Source organism: Pectinophora gossypiella, chromosome 21 (assembly GCF_024362695.1).
Source record: "Pectinophora gossypiella chromosome 21, ilPecGoss1.1, whole genome shotgun sequence".
NCBI classification, from domain to species: Eukaryota; Metazoa; Arthropoda; class Insecta; order Lepidoptera; family Gelechiidae; genus Pectinophora; species Pectinophora gossypiella.
Window position 1 is genome coordinate 185745 of NC_065424.1, and position 21071 is coordinate 206815.

The 21071-nt window shown below is 35.9% G+C and overlaps 5 protein-coding genes across 7 annotated transcripts; 3 read left to right on the forward strand and 2 right to left on the reverse strand.

The window, feature by feature from the left end:
* Positions 1 to 857: 857 nt before the first annotated feature.
* Positions 858 to 3030, forward strand: LOC126376887 (uncharacterized). Its single transcript, XM_050024445.1, has 2 exons — positions 858 to 1187; positions 2329 to 3030. The coding sequence occupies exons 1-2, from the start codon at positions 858 to 860 to the stop codon at positions 2875 to 2877; spliced, it is 879 nt and encodes a 292-aa protein (XP_049880402.1). The 3' UTR covers positions 2878 to 3030.
* On the reverse strand, positions 1144 to 5348 carry LOC126376870 (putative nuclease HARBI1). Its single transcript, XM_050024425.1, has 2 exons — positions 3034 to 5348; positions 1144 to 2017 (listed from the first exon to the last, which is right to left on the reverse strand). Exons 1-2 carry the CDS (start codon positions 3439 to 3441, stop codon positions 1211 to 1213), a joined length of 1215 nt encoding a protein of 404 aa, XP_049880382.1. The 5' UTR covers positions 3442 to 5348; the 3' UTR covers positions 1144 to 1210.
* A 300-nt stretch (positions 5349 to 5648) lies between these two features.
* LOC126376898 (uncharacterized) lies at positions 5649 to 7850 on the forward strand. Of its 3 annotated transcripts, XR_007567770.1 has the most exons (8): positions 5649 to 6014; positions 6261 to 6353; positions 6635 to 6705; positions 6780 to 6864; positions 6946 to 7102; positions 7167 to 7264; positions 7344 to 7406; positions 7480 to 7850. XR_007567770.1 is itself a non-coding variant. In XM_050024463.1 (6 exons), the coding sequence occupies exons 3-6, from the start codon at positions 6993 to 6995 to the stop codon at positions 7590 to 7592; spliced, it is 384 nt and encodes a 127-aa protein (XP_049880420.1). In that variant the 5' UTR covers positions 5649 to 6014; positions 6261 to 6353; positions 6635 to 6992; the 3' UTR covers positions 7593 to 7850. The 3 variants fall into 3 exon arrangements, 1 of the variants encoding a protein (XP_049880420.1); XR_007567771.1 differs by having other exon boundaries at positions 6635 to 6864; XM_050024463.1 differs by having other exon boundaries at positions 6635 to 7102.
* Positions 7851 to 9439: 1589 nt separating this feature from the next.
* LOC126376795 (uncharacterized) lies at positions 9440 to 10643 on the forward strand. Its single transcript, XM_050024342.1, has 2 exons — positions 9440 to 9654; positions 9815 to 10643. Exons 1-2 carry the CDS (start codon positions 9527 to 9529, stop codon positions 10641 to 10643), a joined length of 957 nt encoding a protein of 318 aa, XP_049880299.1. The 5' UTR covers positions 9440 to 9526.
* A 5403-nt stretch (positions 10644 to 16046) lies between these two features.
* On the reverse strand, positions 16047 to 19160 carry LOC126376877 (formin-like protein 1). The gene is made up of 4 exons (XM_050024434.1): positions 18778 to 19160; positions 18495 to 18696; positions 16185 to 18222; positions 16047 to 16080 (listed from the first exon to the last, which is right to left on the reverse strand). Exons 1-3 carry the CDS (start codon positions 18958 to 18960, stop codon positions 17540 to 17542), a joined length of 1068 nt encoding a protein of 355 aa, XP_049880391.1. The 5' UTR covers positions 18961 to 19160; the 3' UTR covers positions 16047 to 16080; positions 16185 to 17539.
* Between the last annotated feature and the right edge of the window lie 1911 nt (positions 19161 to 21071).

Genomic DNA, 21071 nt, shown 5'->3' on the forward strand with positions numbered 1-21071 from the left:
GATATTTACACCCCAGTAACATGGAACGATTTGTGAGGGCCAAGGCTTTCTAAAACCCATACAAATTGTTCGCTCTAATGTATCACGCTTAATACATTGGCCTCTGAAGTTGCCCACTCACCGTGTATCACCAAAGATACATTGGCCTGTGGCAAAACTACCATGATGTATCACTGGTGATACACGTGGCGCTCAATGTGTTAAGGGTACTTTTTTGGATGTTTCTAAAAGCCTATTAAATGGAGCAGTTTTTGGAAATACTTTCAGGGTCTATGACAATATCATGTGTTTATTATTCTTCGGCGAAGTTTTAACAACTGTAACAATTTTGGTCGAATTCTCACTATGATTTCCAATAACTTTTTTTTATCTTTGATTTGACTGTTTTCATTTTTTCACCTAGCGGTACATATCCTTAGGCATAGTTATGTATGAAGTTAAATAAAAGAATTATTAAGAAAGAGATAGCGACAAAATAATTATTTCTGAAGTAAGGTAGAAAATCTAGAAAAAGGTACAAAATGTGTCATATCTCCTAAAGGTGCTCCCACACAGCAGTTATATAACGTTATAGAATGTTGCTTAACTTTTGTTGTTCTACTTTTTTTAACAAATTATAACAAAAGTTATAAATTGTTAATAATGTTATAAAACTTAATTCAACAAAATGTTTTACAACTGATTACAACATGTTATAACAAAATATAACTTTTGTTGTATAACATGATCAGAACCTTAGCGGGACGTTAGCGGAAGGGCGCGGGGGGATTGCGCGCGCGTTCGTCTCGTCACGTACGCATCTTTAGTCGGTTCGGTTAGTGAAGTGGTGAAGCACGTATTATATGTGATTTGACAAAATGTCTGGTTTTACTTGGAGTAATGAAAATGTGATCACATTGATTGAACTATTTCAAGAGAGACAAGTCTTGTGGAATACGCAGATGGATGAATACAAGGATCGAAATAAAAAACATGACGCGTGGATGCAAATTGCGGCTGAATTTAATTTAGATAAACAGGCGATTGAAAAAAAAATGCGGTCACTTATAGGCCAATTTCAGAGAGAGTGTAAGAAGCCTAAATCAGGTGCGGGGGCTGACGATATACCTAAATGGTTTGCGTATAAAAAACTTTTATTTTTAAAAGATCGAAATAAGCCAGAAGAAACTGTTGATGGGGGATTGTCGGTGAGTAATAATTTTAACTATGGTTAATAATAGCTAGAAGCCCAATCCAGTAAACCTTGGTGTGAAAAATAATCAGCAAACTCATTTCTTATTACTTTCCCATCTTCTGTCTGTGTTTCAACTGGTTGCAGTGATGTTAACTGCTGTGTATCTGATCTCCATTGTCCGGAAGTATGCGTACCATCTGAATTTTCCTTATCATAATATTGAGGTGGGGCGTAAATAGTGCTTGATTTGGTTTTCCTCAAAAAATTATGTAGAAGCACACATGCCATAATTAAAGTAGTAGTCTTTTGTGGATCTAATAAAATTATACTTCGTAATACTCTAAATCTGGCTGACAAAATTCCAAACGCATTCTCTACCGTTCTTCTTGCGCGGCTCGTTCTATAATTAAATTTTCTCTCTTTAGTATTGTTGTCCTGGGGTCCTAGAAAAGGTTTTAGCAAATGCTTTTCTAACGGAAATGCGTCATCTGTTACAAATACATAAGGAACAGGTGTGGTTCTTCCTGGAAGTGGGCAATCTCTTGGTAAATTCAAATTACGTTCAATTATTTTTTTTCGTAAGAGTGTGTTTGCAAATACTCCGCCATCAGTTATACGTCCTTGGCACCCAATATTTACGTATAAAAAATTATATTCAGCGTCAACCAATGCTAAAAGAACAACACTATAAAATCCTTTGTAATTGTAATATTCGCTTCCGCTTCCTATTGGTTTTTGTATGGCTACGTGTTTTCCGTCGATACTTCCCAGGCAATGGGGAAAATTCCACAGATTAAAAAAATTATTTGCAACCTGTAACCATTCTTGAGCAGATGTTGGCATCTGAAATAAAATAAAACATATACATTTAAATTGTTTCATAGTAAACTTCCACACTAATCTAGCTTTATTTAATAAATTAGCCATTGATGTGACACGTATAACAAGAATAATTTAAAATACTACATGAGAAAGGTTCAAATTGTAGCGGCAACGCATGCGCGATAATATTTTTTTGGAATTGAAAGCGACAACTGCCAGGTAGTGTTGTACTAGTTAAAGAATCAATTATAATCTCAACTGCGTTGCCACTACAATTTGCGCAAGTGTAATTCTGATGAGTTAACGCACTTAATTATTATTATTCATTTCAGGTCAACGAAACTGAAAGCGAAAAACAAATAAGTGACACTAATACTGACTCCGGCGTACCAAATGAGAAGCCATTCACTGCCCCGAAAACATTTCGTAAAAGATTCAGGCCACAAGTTACAGAAGATAAAACATCAGAGGAAGCTTTGAAACTCTTAAAAGAAATGTATGAGAGTAGACGCGAGAGAGACGAAACTGATATTTTTGGAGAATATGTCGCAAGAAAACTTAAAGAAATCAAAAATACTCATGCCAGAAATACCGCGCAATATCATATTAATAATATTTTGTTCAGTGCTTCCACGGGAGAATATGATTGGCCAACCAATACGATGGAGAGACCCAGTAATGCTGCTGGTGCTTTCGGATACAACAGTGTACCAAGTCCATCCACTTCTTCGGTTAATATTAGCACTGATAGCAGAGAATATATCAATACACCAAGTCCATCCACTTCATTGGATAAAACTTCAATTACCAACGTCCCACAATTCAGTGAAGATTCTACGCAATCATTTGATGATTTGTTGCAATCAATCCAAAACAAATGATTACTTTGGATCAACATTCGTTTTTCGTTTTCTTGCTATATTTGTCATTAAAAATACTGCAAAATTAAATTTTAGCTTATTGTATTTTCATTAAACATTTCTGAACAAAATGTTATTAATGTTAACATTGAAATAAAAGTATTGATTTGTACTTACGTGTAAATATTCTTGTAATCCCTCGACGACAGCCTCGCATACTTCCGGTATGATCATACTTATAAGTTGGTGTGATATTTTGAACACATCTCCAAGACTACCGTAACTGCAACCGGTTGCTAAAAACCTTAATGTAACTGCAAATCTTTCTGTATAATTTATAGATTTCCTCCAATTAGTATCCTGCTTAGCAATATTCTTTCCGACTAAATTCAGGAGAAATTCAAATTCTGAACTGTTCATTCTTAAAAAATCGTTCAAACAGCCATCAATACCCAAATCCTCCAAATATTTTGTAGCACTGTAATGTTCTCTCGCTTTCAGAGTTCGACGCATCCAGTAAGATCGCCTTTTCTTCTTTTTTTTCAAACAAAAAATAAAGGCCAAACCTATTAGCACTTCTTCCATTATGACTCACTACCAGCCTTCTCGAAAGACAAACCCAAACTGATTGTTACATAATGTTATATGATGTTATACAACGTATTCAACCAATGTGGGAGCGTTTATAACATATAACATTTCTTAACAAGGTGTAGCGTATTGTTACACACTGTTATAAAATGTTATCGTGTTACAAACTGTTTTATAGCGTTATATAACTGCTGTGTGGGAGCACCTTAAACCGTAAATAATCGCTGAACATACATGGGGGTGTTTCTGGTAGCTAATGAGTCCCCTATCTATTTTTTTCATTTTGAACGTGATCTTCTGGGCCACCCTGTATATACAATATAGTGATAACAGTTATTGAGCAGTTTCTGCCCAGGCAATGGGATAATGTTTTCCCACATTTTTTTTTTCAAGCATTTCAGTACTTTTTCAGGATTTATATGATAAGGAATCATACAGGGCATTATTCAAAGCCTAAATCCATATACATAACATAACATATACAGCCTATATACGTCCCAATGCTAGGCACAGGCCTCCCCTCAATCAACTAGAGGGGGTATGGAGCAAATCCAAACCGAAATCCATATATAACACTTTATTTGTTGCTGCGGTTCATCGGGGCCTGTTTAAGGGTTAAAAAACAACCAACAAAATATACAACCTTTAAGAAAAGGAAACTGACGAGAACAACATTAACTTCTTCTAGTTCTGATGCTAGCGATTACTATGTGAACGACGACACCGACGAAAGTCCTGACAGAAGCCAAAGTAATGCCAAATGTCAATATTGTAATGGTCTCTTTTCTGAAGACATACGTGCAGAACAGTGGATACAATGCCAAATGTCAATATTGTAATGGTCTCTTTTCTGAAGACATTCGTGGAGAACAGTGGATACAATGTCGTGCTTGTAGCCGATTGGCTCACGATGAATGTGCTGGTGTAGAATTTCTTTGCGAGTTTTGTTCGAGTAAATAATCTTACTCCCATCTAGTCCAAACTAATTTTAAGTTCCTGTTTGATTCTTAAGACATTATGTTAAATATTAAAGACAATTTGTTAATTATTAGATAGGTAATATTATCTAGTTTCAGGTGATACTAATAACTCAATACCAACTACGTGGTAACTTTTCTCAGACACAGTCATATATGCTATGGTCCATATTGAACACCCTTGGTCCATATTAAAAACCCTGTGGTCCAAATCGAACACCCATTTTTGAAATGTTAAGTTTTGCATAACTTTATAAAAAAAATAATTGTTAAACAAGTTCGTTTTTTTATATGATTTCACTTAAGTTTATGATAACAAATAAATTTCTTGACTGATTAAAATTAACAAGACTGATTTAGCTTCAACTCTTTGAGTTTTATTTAAAGAAAACCTTGTGGTAGTCCATATTTAGGGAACTTACTCTATGCCTTACAAGAAAAGCCTCTCCTGAAGCATTTAAACCGACAGGTGGTAAATCCCGCTCTGCAGTCGTTGGTAACTATAGCTACCGATTCCAAATTCACCTCAGCAGTTGATGGTAGCTATACTTACCAATTGTCGGGGTTCCGTTAGGGTGACCCATTTTACGGATTAACTAGTTTTACAAGCTAGTAAATTATACTAGTATTGTGTACTATAAAAAACCTTACCAGGTGGTATTTGCATCTCTTCCTTATGATTTGATATAGTGTTGCCGAAAAATCGATAGTTTTACTATCGATAGTAAACAGCCAAAATCATCTACCCAATCGATAGGCCTATCGATAGTATCGATAGTATCGATAGCTCTTTTTTGGCGATACTATTGATAAGCAACGATAGTATGGATAGTTAAAAGAAGAAAAACTATCGATAGTATCGATACTATCGATAGTATCGATAGTTGAAAAACAAAAAACTATCAATACTATCGATAGTATCGCTCTTCGATATTGCGCAAGCTATCGATACTATCGATAGTATCGATAGTTTTGTACGATCGATAGGGCCCTTAATTTCGATAGTATTGAATGTAGCATTGTGTGGAACAATTCACACCATTTAAAGCTCGTATTTAATATATTTTATGTTACGTGGGTGTTTTTGCAGTGGACGTTTGGTTTAGAAGTAGGCAATTCTCTAAACTTTAAAGAGACACTGTTAAGTTTGTGAATAGGATTTTTTTTACAATACTATCGAAATTAAGGTCACTATCGATCGTACAAAACTATCGATAGTATCGATACTATCGATAGTATTGATAGTTTTTTGTTTTTCAACTATCGATACCATCGATAGTATCGATACTATCGATAGTTTTTCATCTTTTAACTATCGATACTATCGATAGTATCGATACTATCGTTGCTTATCAATAGTATCGCCAAAAATGAGCTATAGATACTATCGATAGTATCGATACTATCGATTAATTATCGATACTATCGTTTTTTGGTAAACTATCGATAGTTCGATCGAAAACTATCGATATGGCGCTATCGATCGGCAACACTAATTTGATAACATTAAAAAAATAACTGTCAAAGTCAGACGAGTGTTGGTCGAGTCTACTGTGTTTGCGAGTGAGTGTTTTAGACAAGAAATATGCCGTAAGTATATAAAATATATTATTTTTATTGATTAGCATACATCTTTAATATATCCTCTACCGTTTTCTACAATTAAAATCATTAAGAGAAAAATATCGTATCAAAAAAACGTCTCCTGAGTCAAAATGGAGGCAAATTACAGAATATTACACGACGCATTATATTTTAAAATGTTTTAAATACATCACTTTACTTATTAGTTACTCGTGGAAACAAATTATTTACCGAAATAAACAATTATTTCAGCAGATGCCCAGGATTTAGATTACAGGGTACACCAAATTTGGTCAACTTTTATCATGGTAACTAAACCTACCATCGACTTATCTGGGTTTAAGGGTTCGTACAAACGGAGCGATTATCTTTCTATGGCTGCTTGAACGCGCTTATTTTTTGTTTTTTTTCTTTCATTCTTTCTTTCATTTTTTTTGTGTTTGTGTGACATGACTTTTGTGTGGTTTATTAATTAATTTAATAATCAAATGCTCTAATACTAACTTTTATACTAATCCAAATATCTATAGTGGTTAATTTTGCGGTTTTCTTGTATGACATTTTTGTAATACTGTGCAAGCATAATGTTTTAATTATAGGTACTAATTACTAAGTATTTATTTTAGATTACCAAACAAAAGAGGTCGCGACTTGAGTCCGACAAGTCGCGGGTCGGCAAGTCGTCTAACGTCGTCGTGTAAATATTTTTTATTTCTGTTTTCGTGATTATAAAGTATGTATAACATAATAATATGCTGTTTTACGTTTCAGTGTTCCAAGAGGTAGATAGAGGTCGAGGACGTGGACATGGAAGAGGTGGGCGTGCACACAGAGGAAGCAAAGTTGACAATGTAGAGTAAGTATTATTGCACACAAATTCAATTTATAACTAGCGTTCATTTATCTTCAGTTCTAAACAGTGACTGCTTTTTTTCAGAGATGCTATAGCTGAAGTGAGGGCACAGAGAAATTACAAAAAAACGTATGTCTAAACTGCCAGTAGATGTTCAACAGGAATTTATGGACAGAAAGCGGCAGGCGCAATTAGATCGCATATTATTGCCTGATGCGCCTCCACGAAAGCGCCGCACGCAGTAAGTAATCTTCGTTACTGTTATTTATGTTATTGTCATGTCTATATGTTTGCTTTTGTTTTAGACGTCCATCGCCAGAACGCGGTGCAATAGAATTTATTTCGACTTCCAATGCACCTGCTGGCCAGGTAGTCTCCGTGTCTGTCGACTTCATTATTATTGGTAATATAAAGAGATTAACTTGTATATTTTAAACACTATAGATTTAAACCCGCACTTAATCGCTTTGTTTGTGATCCAGCCCCCGAAGCCACCGACGTCGCTGGCGGAGAAGTGGTCGGGACTACCGACGAATTTTATATGGGTAAAAAACTCATTAATAATCAATTGTGTAGTTATCGTCTTTAAACCCGCATTTATTAATATTTTGTTTACAGTACCGTCACCCGAACCTGCCGCATCTGTTGTCGCTGCGCCTGCTCCCGTCGTTGCTGCACCCGCTGGTGACTACGACTCAGATATACTCAGTTTCATGAGTAGTCACCCCTAAGAGGTTTTGTTAACACCTTATATAAATATGTATTACGTATTTAATATTGGTCTCTTAATTCTGCACCTCCCGCGTTTATCTGTAAAAATACTATATAACCAAAGGTTGCCTGGAAGAAATTGCTATTTAGCAATAAGGCCGCCTTTTGTCTCTAGTGTCTCGATTTATTTATGTTTGTCATTTTGTGCAATCAAGTATATTGTATTGTAAGACTCATTTTATATTCTAATAAAAAATATATAATTTTAAGGTCCGAATGTTAAAAGATGTAAATAAAAGGAGCATTCAATTATAAATTGGTTTTAATTCATTTAATAAATCTCAATTTTTATTCTGGCTTTCTTTAAGTCCATGCACAAAATGTGCATGTTAATCTTACCCTTTATTGGTAACTATAGTTACCATAGACTTAAAAAGGTAGGAACGCTCAGTGTGAACAGAAACTTAGCGAGGGCGGCCATCTTGGTAAGAATACGGTGTTACAAATAAGTCGTGATGAGGTGTTATATTTATATTTCTTGTGTTTAAATTAAATAACATTAAAATATGATTTAAATATTAATACAAAGTAAAAAATAAAAATTATTACAGATCCTAGAACATGATAATTTACATGCTATTAACAGGCATAGCCGGGATAACTGAAAAAATGAGCGGATTCTGTCAATTCTAATTGGACTTGAGATAGATTTAATAATGCGATCTTTTTTATTTTTATATAATTAGAATCTTTGCACGTCTGGCCTGCTTGCTGTTTCTGAATTTTCTTTATTATAGCTACAGTAGGTTTTGAGATACAAGCCTATTTATAACACGCCACGATATCGCCCACCGATCGCCGCGGCAGTTCGAAATGCCTCGACTGTTGAGGCTAGATTTGCTAGTGCGCCGGGACTGTCAAGTGGGTAGTATGCTGCATGAGTTTCGTTTGTGCCTGCAACTTCTCTTTCTTGTCTATTAGTCTATTTGTTTCTATGTCATATTTTTTTTATAAAATTATGAAGAATACACGTAGAGCGTCTATTATAAATTCGGAATTTTGATATCAACTGTCCAAATGTGTTTTCCACTACCCTCTTTGCACGAGATAAACGATAGTTGAAAATTCGCTTATCGTTACTCAAATTGGTCCCTGAATATGGACGCATTAAATAAGTTTTGAGAGGGAAAGCTTCATCTCCTACAATAACACATGGAGCTGTTGTTAAATTGCCTGGAAGATTGGAAGCTTCAGGCAAAGACAAGTTGTTTCTTTGATGTTCTTTTCCCAGATTAGAGTTAGCGAAAATTCCTCCATCAATATTCCACTTCATTCATACTGTTTGTTTTGTTTAAATGTCAATAAAAAGGGACAAACGCTAATAGGATTTATGGTTATAGCGGTGTCTCGTTCTCACATGTACCTACTGATAGGAATAAGTGCGTTTCATTCGCACAAACGCGTTCCATTTATTGTCAACGTCATTACTCTTTTGATATTTGTTCATAATTTGTAAAGGCGTGTGTCCTTGTAGTAACACTGGGTCATATGTTTTTAAATAGGGAAAGTTTTCATAGAAATAAGGTTTTCATGTACATTGTGGAAGTTTTAATAGACAGTTTTTCAAGTGAACTGTTGTTTTTCAATTCTTCAGTTTCAATAGGCTTGTGTCCACTAAAAAATAATAGGTCATGTTGTAATATACATATATAACTTCATTATTATGTATAGAAGTAAATACAATTATTTATTTATTATAAAAATGTAAGATTATTAATATTTTTCATTATTTAAAACCGAAAAATATAAATTTAATCACGTCAGTCAGTGCGTGCGCCATTGTTGTTGTTGACGTTTTAGTAGTAAATACACAAACCCAGTAACAATTATTCGCCGATTTTTGCAAAAAAAACTTCTTAATTATCGATATTTCAAAAGTTTAAGATAAATAGCTATGGAGTCCGGATTTAGTAAAGCAAATTCGACTAATCTACCAAAAATTGACGCTGTTATGCTCGGAACATTTTTCGCAACTAACAGTGATTTTTGTTCTTCGGAATTTCGCAACGTTAAGACTTCAATGTAAGTAAACAGAAATGTAAAACATTACTTAGTAAGCATTCATTCAGTTTACTAAATAAAATGAGTTATATTTCCTGAAATAAAGACTTTGATTTTAGGTTATTTTTGACTTGATTTTATGTTAGATTTTTTGTACCAACTAGTTGCATTTTTTTTTCAGGTCTTCTAGAGCATCATACGGAGACGATGCTATTAGCTACGTGCAGCTCAAGCGTGACGCCCATTTGTGCACAGTGAAATGCAAAATGTGTCCAGAACACAAAGTTCACGCTAAACTATATGGATGCACCCTGATTATTGATGAAGAAGATGATGTGATTGTTTCAGTAGTATGTGAGGACTGTGTTGCTTCAAGAGGTGGTTGCAAACACGCAATCGCTTTTTTATTTTGGGTTCACCGTCGTAGCGAGGAGCCTTCTTGTACATCAACCGAGTGCTATTGGAAAAAATCAAAGTTGTCTAGAGTTGGCAGTACTTTGAAATCAATCACGACCAAACAACTGTCAAAGAGCAGCCCCTTATTGCCAGCAAATAACATAGTTCTGACAAAATTTATAGAAGAAGGAAGGAGAAGAAAAGTGCATGACTGCGAGCTTTTAAGATATCAACCCAATTATTCTCCGAGCGAAACTGAAGCACTTTCAATGCATCAGCTTATGCTAAAATATAAAGAGAAATGTGTTGATACATTTTTGAGCAATGTTATCATTACAACAGCTCTAATTGAGAAGGTTAAAGAAGAAACATTAGAGCAATCCAAAAGCAATCTCTGGTTTGAATTAAGCTATGGCCGGATAACCGCATCAAAGGCATATGAAGTTAGTCGTTGCAAAACAGCTGACGGTACACTTGTATCTTTGATACTAGGTGGAAAAATTCCAGAAACCAAACATATGAAACGGGGCCGTGTGCTTGAAGATCAAGTGAGAAGAACCGTGGAAGATATGCTAAAAAAAAAAAATTACCAAGTGCGGTCTTGTATTGAGTAGTCATTATCCCATGATCGCTGGCTCTCCAGACGGATTATGTGATGGCAATATTATTGAAATAAAATGTCCCATAAGTGCCAAAACTTGTAAAAACTATATATACAATGGCCAGCCTTCAGAGAGATGTAATGCTCAGATGCAGCTGCAAATGTACCTAACAGCAATGAAAAGTGGATACTTTTGTGTAGCTGACCCTGACTATGTTAAAAATAAACAAGTGGAAATTATAAATGTGCCATTTGATCATAAATATGTACAAAATATAAGTGAAAAGTTAGTCTTATTTTGGAAAAATAATATATGTATATCCTTTATTATATAAGAGTGTAATATAAGATTGTGTTATTTTTATCATAGGATAGGTATAATATTTGTTATGGGATCTTAATAAAAAACAATTTTTTGTATTAGTTGTTTTATTTTATCAAAGAGTCTTGTAAGTTAACTAAACCGCATGCTATAATTATGAGATTAAACGAACTTACCTGTAAGTGAAGTTCTATCTCAATTATACGAAGCTCCTTGTTCGAGAGGTTTTTAACAGTGTAGTCTACGTCTTATGCTCCAGCATCGTCACAATTTTCAAAGCTCATATCCAAAGCTAAAAAAAAAAAAGTTAGTTTCCCGCTTCCTGAGCGCAGCTGTCAACTAATGTCATTATGTTTAAAGCATGTTTCATGGACAACTCCATCACCTGTGGAAGCTTTAGGGCGGGATATTAAAATTGAAGGGAGGGAGTCCTCTCGAACAAGGAGCTTCGTATAATTGAGATAGAACTTCACTTACAGGTAAGTTCGTTTAATCTCATAATTATACTCGCTCCTTGTTCGAGAGGTTTTTAACAGTGTAGATGTTCAAAGTTTAGTTGGGAATGAAACATTTAAATTGAAACGAGTACCAATAATATGATTATTCATTAATGAATAAAGTACATACATTGTTATCACAAAAGCTAATTAAGCTGCCCATGACTTTAATCCCAATAAAGGCAGTCAGAGGCACAGCCGTCGCCTGATAAACTCAGCGCGGCGTTCCACCAAACGTTTTGATATTATCATTTAAAAACAATAAGAATAATAACTGTTCGCTAAACAAGTTTCACCAGTTCTCAAGAATGGAATCGATATTATGTATGTTATATATGGTTATACTATACTGTACTAGAATAGATACATAGTTCTAAATAATAAAGTTGAAGTTGAGCAAGTACATTAAATACCTATTTCACATTACTATCAATTTCACAACAAAAGAACTACACAAGAACAAATTTCTGATGGGGCTCAACATCAAGATTGGCTATAAGAGCCTCACAGGGACCTCACCATAGAGCACATTTCCGAAGCTCTTGAACAACAACGATAGTTATAGTCGAAAGGACTGTGAGACTTCATCATATAGTATAACACTCATTTTTCATTGGCACACCAAGGGCTACAATAATTATCAAAGTTACACATTATTTGTTTACATACATAAAAGAAGAAGAAATACATAAAGAAGAACGGGTAATGACGAGGGCACCCAGACACAAGATTGATTGTAACATCCTGTGCTAAGTTGGCAATTGTTGTCGACATTGAGTAGTTAAATGAATCCTAAGACAACATGTCAAATTGATTAGAGAAAATACAAATATAAGTGCAAGTAAGAATTTCGATACATTTATTCAAATGACCTTTTTCATTAAAATATTCAGAACCACTGAACTAAACTTTCCTCTTTATTATAAGATATTGTTAAATGAGGCTGAAAGTATAAAGAGGGGAAGTACATTTACATTATGTACTTGTGTGATAATTATCTTCGGAATAATTAAGATTTTGTTTTTATTAAAATAGATTACCTGAGCCCACGTTATTGTGTATTACCTAATATCGACCATATGGGCTTGGTAATAATATTTAGTATAATTTTTTATGTGGTAATAATTATTGAATTTGTTTTTAGGACAGTAATAGTAACGTCCTATTATTTACTGGAAAAAATAAATAAATGAATAAAATATATTTTACCCTTAGGTATGCAGTTACATATAAGGATAACATTAATTTATTAATTATCAGTCGTGTAGGTATACAGGGTGTTAGTGACGTCGTAACGAAAACTTTGAGGGTTGATTCAGGCCATGATTCTGAGTTGATATCAAGTGGAATTTTCCGTCGCAAAATTCATGAAATTTTGAGTTTTGTTTTTAATTATTTTCAATTCCGTACTGTGCTTTAAGCTGCATAGAACCCAAATTTCAATAAAAAAAACAATAATGACAAATTTTTGAAAATTTTCAATGTAATGGAGACAACAATTTTGCGGTATCCGTAATCAGCTGCTCGAACGGGCCAACGGCCACACGCACCGCGCGCCGTGCGCCCCGCTCCGTACGCCCCACTCCGCACGCCCCGCTCCGCACTCCGGCAGCGGCGCGGCGGCGGCGCGGCGGCGGCGCAGCCTACAAAGTAGGCACTACGAACCGATCCTATTTCTTTCTCTGTCTATCGTAAATTATAAATTTATTTTATTCTTATTCTTAAATGGACGGATAATCGACAGGCATAAAATTCACACAACACGTCAATTTTAAGCAGAAACCTAAAACAACCGACAGAATTAAGTTGACAGCACACGTCAAACGGTTTGCATACCAGCGAGATACCTTTTTGATTCGGCCGGGTTATTCATTCATTTACTCATAGGAATCGGGGCCATTATCTACCTAAAACAGTTGAAACAGTAAATAATTGTATTCTTTGTTGTCATTAGAATACCTAACAACCAACTAACACAACCACCACAGATTAGGTAATTAGTTACTTACTACGTCAATCATCCACCAACTCAGTATGTAAGTACCTACGCAAAACCACGCTACACAAAAATCGAGCGAGGTCGCGTCTAGAATTGGGCGGACACTCCGCCAGAGTGTTGCCTATCGATATTCTATCGATAGGTACCTAGTTAAAAAAAAAACAATAGTAGGTACCTATCGATAGATCTCTTATATCAATACCTACCATTATTGTTACAAAGCAAGACTATCGACTATCGCTAGTATCGATCTAAATGTACTATCACTACTTTCGATAGTTTAGACAATTTTCAAGTTCAACAATTGATAATCTACCTATCGATAGTTCGGCAACTCCGCCGCGTAGGCAATGTCGGCATGTTCAAAGAAAAAAATTGTCCAAGAGGAGTGACCTTATTTTTTCTTGTTACATGTTGGTACCGAGGTAAATAAGTACTAAGTTATTCGTGGTTTTAAATCTCATTGTTAAATCATCAGTAAAGAACTAATTAAACCTATCCTGTTCTGTGTACAATACCTATTCATGTAACGGCTACGTACCTACTTAGATAAGTAGTAGACGGGAACAATGGCTTAACGTGCCTTCCGAAGCACAAATCATTTTACTTTCGGACAATCAGGTGATCAACCTGTAACGTCCTAACCAACGGCCTTATAAACAGATTTTTATGATATGTCCCCACCGGAATAGGAACCCGGACCCTCCACATCATGAGCCCATCTCTCAACCACTGGACCACATAGGCCAAGAAGGTTCTAAGACATAATTAAAGGATCCTGGGACGCAAGACCTCCGAGTTAGGGCTTGTTTGATCTATCTTAATGAATACTCGGCCGTGAATAGCCGCACGGATCAAGGGCAACGCGCGCCAATAAAGTAGGCATTACGAACAGATACTAGGGCCCGTATTTATAAACCGCTCTTATCTCTGAGATCTATCTTGAGTGAGCTCTTAAGATGACGTCCTTATTAATAAACGGAACTTAAGTGCGCGTTTAGGGTTACGATATCAACTGAGTGACGCCGTATTAATAAACGAAACTCGGCTCTCAAGAGTGCTCTCAAGATGTTACTTAAGATCGTGTTTGCTGAGTGCCGTCAAACCGTGACTTGAGTGCGGGTTTTGTGATCTCGCGATAATGGAATTAGAAAATATTTTACAAGAAATCAATTATTACGACGATTTAGATCATTACGACGATTTGTTATGGCAAGATGCGTATCGTTTGCCAAAAGTTTATATCAGGGACGCCGAAAATCCCTTTGAAATGCGAGCGGATCGGTTCCAGAAAAGATACAGATTCTGCCAAGAATCTGTATTGTTTATAACATCGTTACTGAGAAGTGACTTAGAAAAACAGGACAACAGAGGTCTACCGATTGCTCCGGAAATAGCAGTTTTATTAACTCTGAGATTTTATGCTACAGCGTCATTTCAGGTAAGCTACAATTTATTCAATACTAATTATTCTACTTTTGTCTTTAAAAAGTGTAAGTGACAGCACAATGAACACCGAAATTACTATGTATCTGAACATCTTGAGGTCTGGATACAGTAGAGCAATGCAGCATATCCTTCTGAACGAGTAAATGAAAGAAAGCCTGTGTCCAGGACAGGAATAAGTTAGTAATAGGAAGCAATTTAATTTTACATAAATGACTTACACAAACCTTGCCTTTTCAGATAGTCTGTGGAGACTTACTGCACATATCACAGCCTACCGCCTCAAATATTATTACGAAGGTTTCAAAGTTGCTAGCTCAATTGCATACACACTACATAAAGTTTCCCCGAGGAGCAGAGGCTAACAGAAACAGAGAATTGTTTAAAGAGATGGGTAGACATGGACAGTGGCCTGGACTTCCCGGGATCGATGGAGCTATTGACTGTACCCATGTTAAAATTGTATCAACACCAGGGTGCCAGCACCATGAAGTCTTTAGAAATAGGAAATAAGATTTTTCTATTAATGTCCAGGTTGTTGCAGGGCCCCGCAGGGAAATATTAGACATAGTAGCCAGATGGGCAGGCAGCATGCACGATTCTAGGATATTTCAAATGTCATCAGTTTACATAAAATACACGCAGGGTATTTTAAATGGAAGACTTGTCGGAGACAATGGGTATCCTACACTACCTTTTGTTCTCACACCTATAAGACCTGCCCCCGAAGATGCTCCCTCAGTACGGTACAATAGAGCTCAAATAAAAACCAAAAATGTTGTGGAAAGAACATTCGGCATTTGGAAGCGGAGGTTTCCCTGTTTATCTAGAGGCCTAGGTAACAAACTGTCAACTGTTTCTCATATAATTGTATCATGTGCGGTATTACACAACTTGTCATTAATTTTAAATGATGTCATGGTTTTTGATGAGAATCAGAATGATGAACAAGAAGAAACAGATAGTTTAATACCAAGCACTAGCACTGGATTTTTAATTAGAAATTCAATTGTTGAAAATTATTACCAATAATCTTTATGAGCAGTGCTTTGTGATTGAATAGTATTTGAAATTATTTAATAAAACATATTTTATATATTGACTTATATGCTTTTATTTAATAAATTAACAATATTCCATTTATTATATTATGCCACATCCCCTCTTCAGGCATCAGTTGCAGTATCTGAAACAAATTAGATGAAAAGTGTTATTAATTATCCCAGGACTTAACAAAGCTATACTAGTTTTTAAAATAGTATGATGAGCAAGTAGATAATACTGATGTACCTGACGAACACTGCTGCTGCAGTTGAAGTTCTGCGAGGTCTGTGTGCGTCAAGCTAGCGGCCTCAAAAAAAAAATGGGCACGAAAAAATAATTTGACCATACCAAAAAATAGTACTCTTATTGAAAAAAATAGTACCTGTTGTAAAAAAATTAGTACCATCACGGTTCTGGATTTATAGCCACGTTTTATTGCACTTGCTAGCTTGACGGTGAGCGAAATTTGGCGAGAGTTAACGACAAGGTCTTTCGCTTTGATTTAAACACCAAAAAATAGTACCGAAATAGTACTCACCCCCTGCAAAATACCGAAAGTAGTACTTCAACGGTTCCAAAGTTATAAAGGCAGTTCTTTGATCCCGCTAGCTTGACGTTTTGAAAATACCTATTATCTGGGGAACGCTTGCATACTTCAGTATGTAACTAATGTCAATAAACTCGTATGAAATAGTACTCCCTACCATCATAATTTGGACCTGATTCTCTTTGTAGAAATATGTCAAAAAGTCATTATAACCTGTATCATACATTTATCAAGACAAGTACAGTCGCGAACAAAATTATTACACATGGTCAAGAATGTTGTCAGATTTTAGTATTTTTTCCCCATTTTTGGGTAAAAATTGGTGAAGTGCCAGGGTTGTCAGATGAAAGTAATATCATTGTTGAAACTCTTTGAGTTATTCTATAAATAAGTACTGCAAATTGTTTATTAACAAACACTTCGATCCGTAACAAATTCAACATGACAAACAATTATAAATTATAAAATAAAACAGCAGATTAAATATGTATTATGATGTATTAAAATCACAGATTGTTTTCGATAAGAACTAGACCCATGCAGCCATTTTATATTAAAATTAGTGCATATGGGTGTATGCAATAGGATTTTTTTGTAATAGCAGCACTCTGAAGTGCAAAGAAATGGTAGGGTAGACCTCCAAAATGGCAATACTTACGAATAAATTGTGAGGTTATGTAATTGTCTACGTGACTGTATCAACAACAAATGTATGGCATAGGTTATGATGATTTTTTAACATTTCTACAAAGAGAATCGGATCAAAATTATGATGGTAGGGAGTACTATTTCATACGAGTTTATTGACATTAGTTACATACTGAAGTATGCAAGCGTTCCCCAGATAATAGGTATTTTCAAAACGTCAAGCTAGCGGGATCAAAGAACTGCCTTTATAACTTTGGAACCGTTGAAGTACTACTTTCGGTATTTTGCAGGGGGTGAGTACTATTTCGGTACTATTTTTTGGCGTTTAAATCAAAGCAAAAGACCTTGTCGTTAACTCTCGCCAAATTTCGCTCACCGTCAAGCTAGCAAGTGCAATAAAACGTGGCTATAAATCCAGAACCGTGATGGTACTAATTTTTTTACAACAGGTACTATTTTTTTCAATAAGAGTACTATTTTTTGGTATGGTCAAATTATTTTTTCGTGCCCATTTTTTTTTGAGGCCGCTAGCTTGACGCACACCGAGGTCTGCTCTCGCCTTCGCTTCTCTTATTCTTTCTCTTAACAATAAAACCTCCAACTCATGAATCTCATTAGCCCGTCTCTGTCTGTCTTTATATTCCTTATCCAGAATAGAACTTTTATGCCTTTGAAAAGTTTGGGTAGCTGTATTTGATGGGTTAATAAGAGGTGGAGTAGGAAAACGTGGAGGTGGGGTAGGAAGACGTGGTGGTGGAGTGGATGTAGGAAGAGGTGGTGGTGGAGTGGAAGCAGTAAGAGGTGGTGGTGGTGGAGTGGATGTAGGGAGAGGTGGTGGTGGAGTGGTTGTAGGGAGAGCTGGTGGTGGAGTGTTTGCAGTGAGAGACAGTAGTGGACCTACTCCAGGTGGAGGTGGTGTCAATGTTGTCCGGGTTGGGGCAAGGGCAAGTGGTGCTTGTGTAACAACAGCGCATGGGAATGGTGATGAAGAAAATGCACTGGTGGATGGTATTTGGGAAGAAGTTGAGGGAAGACAAGAGACGGGCTGCAAGTCCATATTTACTTCTTGGACGGCAAGGTCAGCGGTTACTGGAACAAAGTAATTTAAACAGAGAAATATAAAAAAGATCTAATTTACATATTTAAAAATGATAGAATTGATGATAGCTGTTTTTGGAGAATGTGTGGCTTACAACATACTGCCAGGTTTGAATCCCAGCTCTGGCTCTAGACCATTGGCCATAGGCTCACCCCTCAGACTTAAACATAGCTGGCAAGTAGTGATTTTGTATTTACTATATACTTCTGCCTACCCCTTCGGCGATATAGGCGTGATGCTATATTAGAAGAAAATTACTTACCTGGAATTGTATCAGAGTCAACAGCATCATCGATACCAACTATTAGAGCAGGGGCCACCTCAGACACATCTGGGTCTACAACTGCATCACTGGTTGCAGGCCCTCCTCCAGTAGCTAGCCGATGTTGACGTTCTTTTGTCAGTGCTTCCCTTTGCCGCTGCTTGAGGTTCATCCACAATCTCCTAAGTTGTTTATTTGTAACCTAAAATCAAGGATGCAATTATAAAAAACTAGCAAAAAGCGAGAGGAAATCGCGCACCAAAGGTTAAATAACTTTGTTTACCTGATTGGTAGCATGAGGGCTTGCGTTGTACTCTCTGGTTACAATATCCCAAGCTTCATTTTTTGCGCGTAATGAAGCGCCATCGGTATCCTTATTCTCTATCACCGAGGAGTATCTTTTCAATATATCCAAAAAAGTTTTCTTCTCGAGGGGAGTAAAAATATGCTTTTTAATTGTTGACATCGTTATGGACAGTAATTACTTTACGTTTATTATTGATAACTAAAGTCTAAACTATACAAAAACAAAACAAGTGGTTGCGAAGGACGCGTCTTTTTTTTGAGAATGATGTTTGTTGCGTTTTGTTTTCACTACGCATTGCGTTTTGAAATCATAACAAATTATTTTTAAAACGTTAAATGACCGTTTTTATAATAAATTTAAACAACCTACGTTTGAATTATAATAATTTTAACATTTTAGTAAAGAATTGAACAATTTTTAATATGTTTGAAGCCCTAAACCGAAATATTTTTTTAAAGCAGGAACGAAACGTTGATTCGTTCGGTCTATAGTTCACTCAATTAGGACGTTTACTTGAGATCCTGAACTTGAGATCGATATCATGTGATACGCGCTCAATATTCGTCTATTAATTAACGTCGCACTTAAGACGCTGTTTACATCTTGAGAGTGACTCAGTTGATATCGCTCTTGAGAGCGGTATTGAGATCGGTTTATAAATACGGGCCTAGGTATTTCTTTGAGTTGATAGGTATCAAGTAGAATTTCCTGTCGCAAAATTCATAAAAATTTTAGATATTTTCAGTCCCATATTGTGTTTTAAGCTGCATAGAACCCACACTTAAAATAAACAAATAAAAATTACTAATTATTAAATTTTATCAATGTCATCAATAATAATAATAACGTATCTACAACTTCAGCTATGCACAGGTGAATAGCCGGCGCACGGGTCAAGGGCAACGCGCGCCAATAAAGTAGTCATTCCGAACAGATACTATTTCTTTCTCTGTCACTTGCGCCATAAACATACTTCTCTCTCTCTCTCTAGTCGTCGGCTCGACTCGGCCGCGGCCGGCGCGTCGTCGGCGCCTTTGATGCTTTGCGCTAACGCCGCGCGCTTCCGTTCAGTCGAATACTAACCTAGACCCGAATCGCGTGATGTTTTTCGAGGATATTTTTTTTCGTGGTTGTGAGTGTTTTGTGTTTGTTTTATTCTGTAAATGAGTAGTGCCGACTATGATGATGGATCACCATTTACTGCGCAAAAGTATGGAAGATTGTTGATGTGTTATTAAAGAGCAAGGTTTTGTGTTTGTGAGTGCGTGTGATACCTACCTACCGCGGAGGAAACGCGATGTTGCATACCTACGTGACGTGATATGTTCTAGGGTAGGTACCTACCTAGATACTTCATCCGAAGGAATAACAATTAAGGTAAGGTAAGAGTAGGGTTTTTATTGTTAATAATTTAGGAATATTTTAATAACTGGTAGGTAGGTACCATGTGTGAAAAATCGTGGTAGTAGGTGTTCTACTTCAACAAACTCAACAATTTTTAAACGTTGAACCACTAAACATCTAAATACAAGAGAATGAAAACTCCTACCTAGATATCAACATCGTATTACGCACGCGTAACGTAGCCGCGCGTAGGTTTAGCGTCTGTGTGGCGCGTTGTTCGACTTACATTGCGGCACAGTAAAAATTGAAAATCTTAATTAGACATTTGCGACAAGAAAAACACCCACCATCGTTTTTAGTACAATCAAATAGGCGTTCCATTTTTTTTTTCGTTACGATGTCACTAACACCCTGTATTATCATCGTTCGTAAAAATCATCCTTTCCTTTAACCTAACTTAACATGATCCTGTTGTTTGCACAGGGATTCACTTCTCGTACCCATCCTGAAGATTTAATATGTCAGGTTATTAAGTGAAGGGACCTGCCTGATTTACGTTACAACACTAACCGAAAAATAGGATTAACATATATTTATCATGAAAATATTATTGTTACTTCTCCACTGCAGTTTGGTTCCGATTGATTAAGTGGAGGGACATTATTGTTGTAATTTTTATATTAATTGTAAACTGTGTTTTGGGCTGATCAGCAACAACATAATAAATCTACAACAACATAATTTAGAGAAAACGCTAATGGTGATGTAAGTTATATGTTACTAATGAACTATTTTTCCTTCCTTTTCACCTATGAGTTAATAATAAAAAGGGCAACTATTCTATCTAACCGAACTAGGTATCAATATTTTACAATTTCGAATGTAATACTTGAAGGAAATTTTCATTGAAGTTATAATATTATCAG